The sequence below is a fragment of the Candoia aspera genome, chromosome 2 (assembly GCF_035149785.1).
Source record: "Candoia aspera isolate rCanAsp1 chromosome 2, rCanAsp1.hap2, whole genome shotgun sequence".
Taxonomy (NCBI): Eukaryota; Metazoa; Chordata; class Lepidosauria; order Squamata; family Boidae; genus Candoia; species Candoia aspera.
This window is the reverse complement of record NC_086154.1, coordinates 78,166,961-78,180,412: the sequence shown is the minus strand read 5'-3', so window position 1 is coordinate 78,180,412 and position 13,452 is coordinate 78,166,961. Positions and strand designations below refer to the sequence as shown.

The window sequence follows — 13,452 nt, the reverse complement described above, 5'->3', positions numbered from 1 at the left end:
CTTTAGTCTGATCCTAAATTGTGCAAGAAGAAGTTCATGATCTGAACTACAGTCAGCTCCAGGTCTTGTTTTTACCGACTGTATAGATGTCTGCCACCTTTGGCTGCAAAGGATGTAGTCAATCTGATTTCGGTGTTGTCCATCTGGGGAAGTCCATGTATAAAGCCGTCTCTTAGGTTGTTGGAAGAGAGTGTTTGTTATGCAGAGTGAGTTGTCTTGGCACAATTCTATCAGCCTACGTCCTGCTTTGTTTTGTTCTCCCAGGCCATGCTTACCTGTAATTCCAGGTGTCAACCGACTGCCCACCTTAGCATTCCAGTCTCCTGTGATGAAAATAACATCTCTTTTAGGCCTGTTGTCCAGTAGGTGCTGCAGATCCTCATAGAACTGCTCTACTTCAGCTTCTTCAGCATCTGTGGTTGGGGCATATATTTGGATCACTGTGATGTTAGATGGTTTCTCCTGAATTCGAATTGAGATCATTCTATCGTTTTTTGGATTGTCTACAAGCATTGCTTTAGCCACTTTACTATTAATTATGAAGGCTGCTCCATTTCTTCTGTGGTCCTCTTGTCCACAGTAGTAGATCTGGTGGTCATTTGATGTGAAGTGGCCTATTCCAGTCCATTTCAGTTCACTGACGCCCAAAATGTCTATCTTTAATCTTGACATCTCACCAATAACCACATCCAATTTGCCCTGGCTCATAGATCTTACATTCCGGGTTCCAATGGTGTGTTGATCCTTAGAACATCGGATTCGCCGTTCACCACCAGCACTGTTGGCCACTAGCCGTCCTTTCGGCTTTGAGCTAGCTGCGTCATCACGTCTGGGGCTAGTTGAACTCATCCTCTGTTCCTCCCCATTAGCATTTTGACCATCTTCCGACCTGGGGGTGTCATCTTCCGATGGTATACCGACATATCTCTGGTTGTACTGATGCATTTAGTTTTCACGGCAAGAATACTGGGGTGGGTTGCCATTACCTTCCCCAGGGATCGCCTTTAGTCTGACCTCTCTGTCAGGACCTTCCCGTCTTGGGTGGCCCTTCACGGTTTAGCTCATGGCATCATTGAGGTGCTCTAGCTCCAGCACCACAAGAAGGTAACGGTCCTTTGCTGAAGCTATGAAAACATAGGCAATAATATATTTGTATCTTTAATGTGTCCCAGAAATTCCATTGTTGATCCATTTAACTGATTAAAAGATCTTGAAATTAATCTCCAGTGTTAAGCATATATAAAAATAAAACCATATTTGGGTGATTTAAAAGTCACTATTAGTAAAACTGAAGACATTTTTATTTGTAATTGGGTGCCCAGATTTCAGCGGGAGAAAATTAAGAGCATGCTTCTCTTCTGTTGGAAGTGATGTAAAAATATTCTCAATTCCAGTGGATTATGCTTGCTGTTTATATAATAGCATCTGCTCCCACCTCCTCAGTTCTAGGACAATGCAAACTTACAATGTACCGTGTTTACTCAAAAGCAAATATCACTTTATTCAGTGAAGTTTGTTTCCTACTGAACAATGTTGCTGCCTGAGATGTGTTAGTTTAGATGCTACTTACCTCATATTCTAAATATAATGAATCCTTACAAGACTTTTGAGGAGGGGAAGAATCATCCTGTACCATTCTGTTTGTGAAGACACAACCAGTATGATGGCAAATACTGTTTTAGTGCTAATAAGGATCTGTATGGTTAACTTTGATTTATGATGCATTTTCTCTCTCTTCTGCCATAATAGTCTTCACAATCTAGCTGGTTGACCACCGAAGAAAGGAACCAAGCTTTGTATGATCTTAAAGCTGCTGGCTGGTCTGAACTCACTGAAAGAGATGCTATATTCAGAGAATTCATATTCAAAACTTTTAATCAGGTAAATCCCCTTAATTAATATTATTCCTGATTTAAAGGAAACACATTTGTTTTGATTCTCCCTTGTACTTGAAAAACCTCATGTGCTACCAGAACCTGTTCTTTAGAATTTAGCAATTTAATTATTATTATGCATCTTTAAACAAAAATATGTGAAAAGTGATACACTTTTTAAAAGGATGATAGAACTTTGTACTGAATGTGATGCAACTTATATATTCAACTGGAACTTTACAGTTTAACTGTTATAATTGTTCTTCAGAAATAACTAACACTGTTTCAAACCTACTGCAAGTATTTAAAATGGCAGTATTGAGTTCTGATCAATATATACAGCCCAAACCAGAATTTTTAGGTGATCCAGTTGGCAAGTTAGATGGTTCCCACATTAATTATTGAACTGATAATTGAACTGAAGCCCACTGTATATGTAAGATCAGTTGGATCAGTTAGAATACTTGTCTTTGTTGTTAAACAATCTTTGTATTTTGAGGATGGATTTTTTTTTTTACACTTTCTGCTTCTGAAAACATTTTCTAGTGCTCTAATACTTTTAATTTGTAGAAATTTACAGAAGTGCCTATGTGAGTATGAATATCCTATTAGAAACATACTTAAGATGCTAGTATGTAGAAGTGCCATAATATTTCACAGTCAATTGAAAGAATAAAAGCAGGATTTATTCATAGCTTTCTTCCTCAAGTCATTAAATCCCCTGTTTATAGAACATAGTGTAACTATTTAACTAAAGGTAGCCAAGAAGTATAATTTCATCGGTGGTCTATAACTTGCCCTTTACAGATGGCATAAAATCAGGTGTGGAAAAAGGCTGAAAAGTTAAGCTGACAAAAAGAGTTTCTGTGGTACAAATGATACTGAGTTGATTGATCTATTCCTCAAAAATTTATTGATCTCACTGATAAATCCAATTACGTATGATTGTAGAAAATTCTGTGGGTTTTATTCAGCCAGGTTTTGGACACTCTGTGTATCAACAGATGTAGATCTATTGTATTAAAAAGTTTTGGAAGCCCATGGTCATAAATGTATTATTCAACTAATTACTCCTAATAGTAAATAGACCAGACTGATTCTTTGGTAATTAAGATAAATATGGCTTACAGGTAGTTTATTTAGTTAAAAAAATGCTAATGGGGTGTCTTTAAACTGACAGGTTTGTGGATCGCAATACATCTTAGTGTATTATAAAGTGAGCTGTAGAGGCTTCTGCTCAAACCTAAATTGAAGACTCAGTATTGATATTTTTATATGGCAAATTAGAATAGAGATTTTGTGTTTTAATTTTGTATATCTACAGGTATCATATTCCACTTCTCTAATGTTCTCTTTGATGTTTTATCTAAATGTTCATTTGGTTCAGACATGACCCTTGTCTGTTAATTCATGCTTGGTCCACTGACCATATCTTTGTACCTTTAGAAAAAAAATAACTTTGAGTAGGTACTGTTGCAGGTTCATAGAATTTGATGGTAAATTCTGAGTACAAGAATACTCATTACTGTAGTTCTTTCAAGTGCATTTTTAGCTGTAATCCTTAAAATGGCCTATTAGGTAAGTCAGTTTTATTATCTTCCTTATTATATATTACATATGGATGGAATTTGAAGCTGAGGGCGCCTGGTTTCTCATATCATGTCAGGCATGGATGATATTAACAATGGCTTGCTGAACAAACCGCAGTGATACATAACATTGCCCTATATCATGTTTATAGACCACACTGCCAAAGCCAAACCAAACGAAATTGTATTAGCTTGACTTGTGGGCATAGCCAGAAATAAGTTGCCTAAAGCTATCTAGTAAGCTTATGACGTAGGCCACATAAGCATCTGTTTCTAACCAGGATGATGCTAAAATGACAAAACATGTGTTGCGAGCTCCCCCATTCACATGTAAGTGCAGAAGGGATGGTGTGTGCACTGCAATATCTTGTCTGTCACCTTCTCAACTCTCCCCCTACTATTGGTGCCTGTGGGAAGCAAAGTTCAAACTAGGGATTTCCTGATTCATTTGTTCAGTACGTTGACACAGTATGAAGAATTCTATATTTATTGACGGCACAGCTGAAAATTTATCACTAAAGAAAAACCAGTTCTATTTTGTAGAATTCATTGCCATCAGATAATTAATTTAAATACTTCAAAAAGAGGTGTGGACAAATCCACGGAGGATTAGCCTGTCAGTGGCTACTAGTTCTGATACCTGTTTGCTACCTCTGGAATCAGTGGAGCATGTCTTAAATACCACCTTAGATGGTAAAAATGGAAGCAAGTTGTTATTATGATTAGTATTTTAAAAAGCCTTTTCCTTCAGAAAGAAAAAAAGAGAAATAGTTGTTTAGGGGAAAATAAATCACCACCTCACTTTCCTTAGTTGATGTGATGTAGTTCTGTATTGGCAATTATATAATATGAATGTAAGCTGAGTGCACTGTTCCTTACAGCTCTTTAAATCCATATTTTATAAAACATTACAATTGTCAGTTTTACAGTAAAATTCTGCAGTGTAGCATTCATTAATCCTATTCTGTGAAAAAAATTAAATAGAGAGTTGGAATGCTAGCATGTTTTATATGCTGTGAAATATAATTCTCTGGCACTGAGAGGTCTCCATGGGCACAATAGTGGCATCTTATGAGGGGCCTCACATAGAAATCATAAAAGCTTTCCAAGTTTTTTTCTAGACTAGGAAAGATGTGTATTTCTAAATTTTTGGAGATGAGACTATTCTGCGATGCCTTTGTTTGTTTGTTTCTTTTGACCTCAACCTACCTTTCAAAAAGAACCTCATTACTTAACATCCTCTCAAAAAAGAATCCCTTTCAGAACAATACATTTGACTGGATGAAGGCTTGTGGAGGTAACACCGCAATGTATACAGCTGAAAGGTCAAAGACATGATACTCCTTGCTTTTGAATGCTCTTAGGAAGTTTCCTCCTTTCTCCTGTATGATCAGCTGGGTTTCCTGTTTATTTTGGCCAAATGGCAATAAAAGAGAGAAGGCTATTTAGAAAGGAGCTCATGGTGAAGAATTACAGGACTGGCTGGAGTACTTGAAGGCTGTTTACAAAACTACTATGTTTATTAAATAAGGGCTTCAAGTTAAAGACTTGGTTTAGCTTTTAGTACAACTTTTCAGACTCTTATATCTAAAAGTGAAAAAGTAAACCCTCTGTGAGTATCAGGACTGCATTTAATATCTAAAAGCTGAACATCTTTTCAAGGTTGCTAGCTTGACTTTTAAATGCATAATTATGTTACGTGTGTGTGTATTCAAGGCAGTCCTGACTCCTGGCAACTGGCTGGACAAGTCTATTCAGTTTTCTTGGCAACATTTTCAGAAGTGATTTGCCACTTCCTAGGCCTGGGAGTGACTGGCCCAAAGTTACCCAGCTGGCTTCATGCCTAAGGTAGGACTAGGTCTTCTAGTTTCTAGTCTGGTGTCTTTAACTATTGTACCAAACTGGCTCTTTTTCAATAAAAGAATAGGTTTAGTGAAGGAAGAATGCATGTAGATGCCTAGTAAAATAGTACAAAATGATGTGTTATGTAGAATTCTGCTTTCTGGAAGGGCAGATTTTTAAAGGTTGTTGTCTTCACCTGCAGTTATTTCAAAATCCTGAAATGGTAGTAAATGTTCTGTCATAGTTATTCATGTAATGATATAAAAAGTGCATTACATATAGTATCCCTGTAGCAAGTCATATATTTTTTAAGTGTTGAATTTCATAGCTATCAATTTCTTAGGTCCAAAATAAATATTTGTGTTCATCTTTTTTGGGAAAGCAAATTCCTATTTCACAAAGATGTGGAGACGTATTTGTCAGAATGATGCTGTCTAATATCTCAATTCAGCAATCAGACTTACAAACTACAATAACATATAGTAAATAAGGTAAGAAAATTACAGATGTCCTCTGAATAAAAATGACAAGAAGTACCTAATAGGATACCATTAATAGCAACATCACCTTCCTCTCAATTACCAGGAAAAATATCACTGCAAATCACCATACCTGCTGTTTAAGCGATAGTACAACCAACTTTTCTGAATACCATTCTCACCCCACGGAACAAGCTCTTCCAAAGAAGAGGAGCCATAATAGAGAATACTTGTTTCTGAATGCCCAGTTGGTGGAGGTCACAACATGTCCTCTCTGCTAGATTGTATTGGGTGGGCAGTTTCCACTTGGAGTAGACAGCCTCAAATATACTCATGTCCCAAGCCATAAAGGTCTTTATAGGTAATAACCAGAACTTTGCATTTCACCCAGAAGCAAACTGGCAACCAGTGCAACTCCTGCATTAGAGGTGTTATATGATGTTAATGGCTCTTACCTGTTACCAGATGGGCCACTGCATTTTGTAGAAGTTGTAACTTCCAAGTATCTTCAGGGACAACCTTGGGTGGAGTAAGTTACAGTAGTCCAATCATGAGGTGACAAGTACATGAGCAACCATTGCTAGTGATTCCTGTTCCAGGAAACACTGCAACTAGCAGGCCAGCCAAAGCTAGCAAAGTCTTTCTTGGCCACAGTTTCTACCTGCTTTTCCAGCAGGAGTTGTAAATCCAGAAACACCTCCAGGTGGCAAGTAGGAGGAGTGCCATCACATCTAGAACCAAATATACAATTATCTTGGAGTCAGATGGATTTTGAATCAGCAGCCATTCTGCTTTGCTGGGGTGATGCCTGAACTAATTTCTTCCTATGCAGGCTATAACAACTTCCAGCATTGAGATGGGGCTTCAATCTCATCTCCTACTTGGCATGGGGTGGAGATAACTGCATATCATCAGCATTTGGATAATGTTTCACCATGTGCTGACCGAGGACCACTCCCAGCAGCTTCATATAAGTGCTGAACGTTATGAGGGAGAAGGCTGAGCCCTATAGCACTCCATACTGAAATGTTCAAGGGCTCATTTTTTCTTCCCCCGTTACCACTGTTTGGAAGTGCCTGCTTTGGAAGGACTAGAACAACGGCAAAGCAGTGCCCTCTAATCCCAACGTTGCAGGTGGCCCAGGGTACCAGAGTCAGAAGCTGTGGAGAGATTCAGCAGAAGCATTCTCCCCATCCATGTCCTGCTATGGGTCATTCATATAAACAACCAGTGTGATTTCTTTCCCATGCCTGGGTTGGAATCCTGACTGGAAAAGGAGAGTATGTAGATTCTTTCCTGACTAACAAGGGATAGTTGTTAAGAGAAATGTCATGCAGGAGGCAATTGATTAGGGAAAACCAGTTTGGAATTTACAGCAAGATTCTGAGGTCTACAACAAGCCAGGCAGGGATTGTTCCTATGTGATACCATTCTACCAAACTATATAAAAAAGAGAGGAAAGCTGCAAATTAAGACTCATAATGTACAACTTTAATGCAACGCAAATATATCAATTTATATTCTTCCTGAAGGGAAACAAAATGCTGTCTTATCCCATTATACTATGATACAAGGTTTATTTTATTTTGAGAAAACTGGAGCTAGATACCCTATAATAGACAAACTTTGGCTTGCTTGAGGTCTGATTGTGGTTCAGTGTAATAGGCGACATTTATTTATTTTTTTATTTATTCATTCATTCATTCATTCATTCATTCAAATTTTGCCACTTCCCACCTCCCCCCAAAAGAGGGACTCTGGGCAGTTTACAATAAAGCTAAAAGATTTAAAATGGAATAAAACCATAAATAATACATAAAATATAAATATAAATACAAGATATAAACATAAAATAAAATCCAGATGGCAATGGAAGTTCTAATTCAATTCGTGTGTATATGAGGGCCATTTTAGGGTGTCAGACACCCCCAAGAATGACTACTCCCCTTCCTGCCCCAAACAAGATGGCAGATCCAGGTCTTCAGCTTTTCCCGGAAGGTCAGGAGAGATGGGGCTTCCCTCACCTCCGGGGGAAGAATGTTCCAAAGGGCGGGAGCCACTGCAGAGAAGACCCGCCTCCTGGACCCTGCCAGACAGAATTCTCTTATAGACGGGGTCTGTAACATGCCCTCTCTGCCTGACCGGGTGGGACAGGTTGATGTAATGGGGATGAGACGGTCCCTCAGGTATATTGTGAATGATTATCTGAAACCTGAAAGGGTTTTCAGTTGAACTTCTTGGGGCAAGGTTTCCTTGTTTAGGAAAGCTCCTTGTATATTTAGAACATAACTTGATTTCTCCTTTGAGTCATGCTTGGCTCTTGGAAGTACAGTTGGAATCAAAATTATTCAACCCCCATTGCAAATCAGGTTGATTGTCAAAATGTACAGACTTTCAGCTGTTTGCAGTGAACAAATCAAACAAAAGCAATTGAAATAGCTCAGCACAACGAATGCTTCAAGTGGTGTCCCCAAATTCAATTGAAAATGCAACTTATAATGACTTCTCCAGTCTCAAAATTATTCAACCCCTTCATGGCAAACATCTTCAGTACTTAGTAGAGCACCCGTTTGCTGTTATGACCTGCCACAAACGAGATGCATAGCCAGACACCAGCTTCTGGCAGCGTTCCTGAGGAATCTTAGCCTTGCTGCAACCACCTTCTTCAAATCCCACCAGAGATTTTATATGGGGTTCAAGTCAGGTGATTGTGATGGCCTCTGTAGAATCTTCCAGGACTTCTTCTGCATCAAGCCTTAGTGGAATTTGAGGTATGCTTGGGATCATTGTCCTGTTGGAAGGTCCAATGATGCCCAAGCTTCAGCTTCCTTACAGATGGCATGACATTTATTCCTAGGATTTCCTGATACTTCAATGAATCCATCTTGCCGTCCACACGCTGCAGGTTTCCAGTACCAGAGGATGCAAAGCAGCCCCAGAGCATCACCAAGCCACCACCATGCTTAACTGTAGGCAGAGTGTTCTTTTCAGCATGTGCTTCGTTCTTCTTCCTCCAGACATACCGCTGATCCATTGGGCCGAAAAGTTCCAGTTTTGTTTCATCGCTCCGCAGAACAGAATCCCAAAACTTCTGTGGCTTATTTATATGATTTTGAGCATATTGGAGCCAACTTTTCTTGTGCTTTTGGGCCAGTAGTGGTGTATGTCTTGGAGTTCTGGCATGGAAACCTTCTGTGTTTAGTACAAGCCTTACTGTTCTCACTGAAACCTCAGTGCCTGTTGCCACCAAGTCTTGCTGCAGGTCTTTTGCAGTCACTTGGGGGTTTCTCTCCGCCTGCCTTCTCAGAAATCTGGTTGCAGCCATTGACAGCTTCCTTTTTCTGCCCTGCCAGGTAGTATGACCACTGTTCTTTGAACTTGCGAACTATGCTTCCAGCGGTGTCTCTAGGAACATTCAGTGCCTTCGCTATCTTTTTATATCCTGTTCCTTGTTTGTGAAGGGCAATGATCTCTTCTGTTACCTTTTTGGACCATTCTTTTGACTTAGCCATACTGTATGTCTAACATGCAGTCAAACGTGACACTCAACAAACCCCTAGCCAGTTCAGGTATTTCATGTGTTCCAGCTCAAGCACACCTGGTGCAACTAATGAAGCCCTTGATTAGTTGCATCAGGTGTGCTTGAGACAACACCTGTTTTGCATACTGTATGTGTGCTGTTGTGACGGATTCTATTCAGGGGGTTGAATAATTTTGAGACTGGAGAAGTCATTATAAGTTGCATTTTCAGTTGACTTTAGGGACACCACTTAAAGCATTCATCGTGTTGAGCTATTTCAATTGCTTTTGTTTGATTTGTTCACTGCAAACAGCTGAAAGTCTACATTTTAACAACCTGATTTGCAATGGGAGTTGAATAATTTCAATTACAACTGTAAATCTTTTTTAGTAAGGTTTCAAAGATTAAACTGAAAATATTAGCAGTGGAATGTGCTGGACCTGATTTTCTATGTGCATATTGGGATTTTTTAGGCCCTATTATTCTGCTTCCTTGGAACTTCTCCCACCAGGCCAACTTCTGAGGTTGCAGAACTGTTTGCAGTGGCATTCAGTATAGTGTGAATGATTACTTTTACAAGGTGGTCATCTTTCACTTTCTGATGCTTGGATCACTTCCTATTTTGGTCTGTGAATTTTGTAGAGCCACAATTATTGCAATTATGCAGATTCTGTACAATTAGAATATTTGTGAGCTTTAGAATGTACATGGAAGAATTGGCTTCTCTTCTGTAGAATGTTACATTTCAGAAACAACTATTTCTACTTATAAATGGAGTGTTAGTGATGAACTAGATGTGCTAGTCTGTATTTACAATAATCTTCATACAATTTTTTGGCGTGAATCCTTTTTTTATATATATAATTCATGGCTATGAAAGGCATGCTCACAACTTCGGTGGAACTGGACTTTTTCCCATAGGTTTTTAACTGACTGATTCTTCAGTGGAATCAGCTTTTTCTTAGGTATAAACTAGCTTGCTGTCTAATACTAATAAACTTTTGAGAATTTAATATGTTTTGATATATTATTTTTTCTTAGCACTTTTCTTTGTATTTTCTGTTCATCAAAAGTAAGAACATTTGTCACAGTCAAAGTATTCTATAGCTGTCTTGCATATTTCATCTTTTGTCTCTGATTGAGAAAATGTTTATACTTTTTAATGTATTGAAAATATTAAAATATCTTTTAGCTACAATCTGCAACCTTAAAATGACTTCTATGTCAGCTATTCAATTATACATGACATCCATTGCTTTTTAATATGCCACAACGGCCTTATGTTTCCCTTCTCCATTGTCTGATAGTGAGGTCATTTTTAGACCTCTGAGAAATTTTATTCCCAGCCAGATGCGCCTCATATATTAAAAGTAGCACCTGTGGCTAATATCACAGCAGCTTACCATAAATTTACATGGTAACCAGGATTATACCTGTCAAGGTTGTTAGAAATGTCTAGATTTAATTTGAATCCCAGTACTGAAGGGGTTCTTCCAGCGTTTTGTTTGCAGAACTATATTTTTCAAGTTTTTAAAAATCAGTCTGCTGTTAACTTTTATTGCCCTCCCAGCTCCCATTTACTTGATTTGTTAAGTGGAGGGCAGAATAATGCTGTTTGGCTACATTAAATTTTCAGATAGTTCTATCTTGCATGTGAATCTTTTTAGAGGTATATTTATGTTTGGCTTCAGGTATAGCTTGTATTCGTTGTATTTAATTTCTAACGAAGAGAACTGATAATATTGTCAGTTTGTTATATTCAAAGTCAAGTTAATGTTCATTGTTTTTTTAGATTCGTTGTCTTAAAATTTTGCTGTTGAGTAGTTGTCTCTCTTAATATACTGTTGCATTGGATTACATTTTAGATGAGCTTTATATCCACTAAGGTTAGCTTGTGTTTGTTCTTATCTAAACAACCTAATTTCCATTTTTCACATGTCCTCTGCCCTGTGTTGTGACCTGCAAAGTTTATAACAGTATTCATTTGGTACATGATGTTCTATAAATCAGGGTTATTTACAGTGTTTGAAAACAGAGACACATGTCTGCTTTTGAGGCTGCACTCTTAGCCATGGAAACACACCAGGTGCTTTGGGGACAGTCACTCTTTATCAGGCTAGTCTAACTCACAGGGCTGTTGCGGGGAAAATTTGAGGAAGGGAGTGCTTTATATGCCATCTTGAGCTCCTAGAGGAAATGCGGGCTAGGATATACACCCAGCAAGCAAGTAAATGAATGAACAAATATTTCTGTGTCTTTTTGAGGGTTTTTTTTAGTATGAAAAGTAGAATTCATACATATAACTACATCACAGATTTGTGCAATAGTAGATTGGTAACAAAAATCCACAGATCTATATAATTTTGTTGTGACCCTGGATCCTCATTGACTGAGTACAGAAACTTTCATTTCTCATTGACTGAGTAAAGAAACATTGTTGATCACAGGACAAAATTTTAGCTTTGAGATGAGGGTATTTTGAATCTAGTAAAAATTTTATATAGTGTAGTGATGTAATACCAAAATAAGAAATGATATTACCAGGAGGGGTAGAATTTCTTGTACCAAATTGTGTGGTACAGAGGTGACACTGGAAATCTTTGTAGTATTTGGAATGACATGTGGGACATGAGGTTTGAAATTTAAGAAATGGGATTTGGAATTTTTGTGAACAGTACAACACAGCTGAGTAGGGTGGGGGAAAATGAGATTCATATCTAGTGAGAATTTTGTATCCAAACAGTGATTTGAATCTGATACTTTTATTGTTAGTACAGTATGGAGCTTTATTCATACCCAATTGATATGGTCCTAAGCCATTAAACAGTTTTTTTTTTTGCTTAGTATGACACATGAACTGATCTATACTGGTTTATAAACTGTGGCTTCTTTCTTGGGATGGTTCTTGCTTCTCATTAAACAAAAACAAACCACATTCAAAGGTAATGTTATATGTTAACCAGGCCTCTGCACCTGGTTAACCAACAATAGGGTATAGGACAGAGTTACATGTTAACAAACAAACCACTAATGGTTTCCATCAATTGAATGAATGTACATTTATGGATGCATAGACTTCTAGTATTTACAGTGAATGTTAGCAATTTAAAGTTTACAATTCCATGCTTGTATTGTGCAGATACAAACAAATCTGCTGAAGAGATGTTACAGATTATTAATTATTTTGTAAAGAATTTAAATGTGTGTTAAAATATTTACCAAATTCAAAGAGTTTTTTTTAAAAAGCAGCATCCATTAAAACATTGTTTCCGTTGGAAAATCAGTAAGAGAAATGATTGGAATAGAGCTGGAAAAACATAAGGTCAAATTCCAATTCTGCCATAACGTTCATTGGCAGTCTAAAATATTCCCAAGCTTGGTGTAAGGATAAAGCAATGGGTTTTGGAGGAAAAACTGGATACCAATGTAGGAAATTAGAATAAATGACCTGAAAACCTCTACTCCATATGCCATACTGCTCTTTGACATTTGGGGGAATTTCAGACTTGGCTTTTTGTTTTTTGTTTAAATGAGGAAAAGTTCTTCTAGCTATCTGTTGAAATAGTCCTTCATTCTCAGTTTATTTGAAAGGACTAAGAATGGTGTATTTTTGAATGATAGATTTAATGTTCTGGATTTAACAGAGAAATTCAACAGTTATTTATTTTAAAATCCACCTTTCAGCTTGTAACAGTAGTTTGCAAATATCTCAGTAGTGGCTTACTTACCATTCCTCATTACATTCAGAAGAAGAGGCACATATGGCTGGGTCAGTTGCAGAAGGAAGGCAGCTATTTATTCTTAATTTGAGCTGCTGAATACTTGTAAGATGACTTGATTAACTAACTAAAATTTGGAGTACTGCCATGCCTGAAAAACCCATCAGTGTTTGTTCCATCTGTACTGTGTATTATTTTCAGCTGCTTTTCTTCCACCGTGTAAGATTAAATAATATTTGCATTGTCTCTGTTTTCCAACAGTATCTCAACTGGACATTTAAACAAAGTTAAGTATTTTGTCTTTTAGATTTAACAAGTACTTTGGGATAAATATCTGATCTCTTGGATGTAACTTTTAATGCAAATGCTGTGTCTAATTTTCTTTAACCCCTTTCACTTACTTTGAAATGGTTGTCGGGAACAAGTTAA

At 37.6% G+C, this 13,452-nt stretch overlaps 1 protein-coding gene across 2 annotated transcripts in view; it reads left to right on the top strand.

Annotated features, from left to right (window-relative positions):
• PCBD2 (pterin-4 alpha-carbinolamine dehydratase 2) overlaps positions 1–13,452 on the top strand; it is a 40,544-nt gene that overhangs the window by 8,813 nt on the left and 18,279 nt on the right. For both annotated transcript variants that reach the window (XM_063292307.1, XM_063292308.1), the window contains one exon: positions 1,750–1,881. In XM_063292307.1, the coding sequence (XP_063148377.1) occupies positions 1,750–1,881 (132 nt within the window). The remainder of the gene's footprint in view (positions 1–1,749; positions 1,882–13,452) is intronic.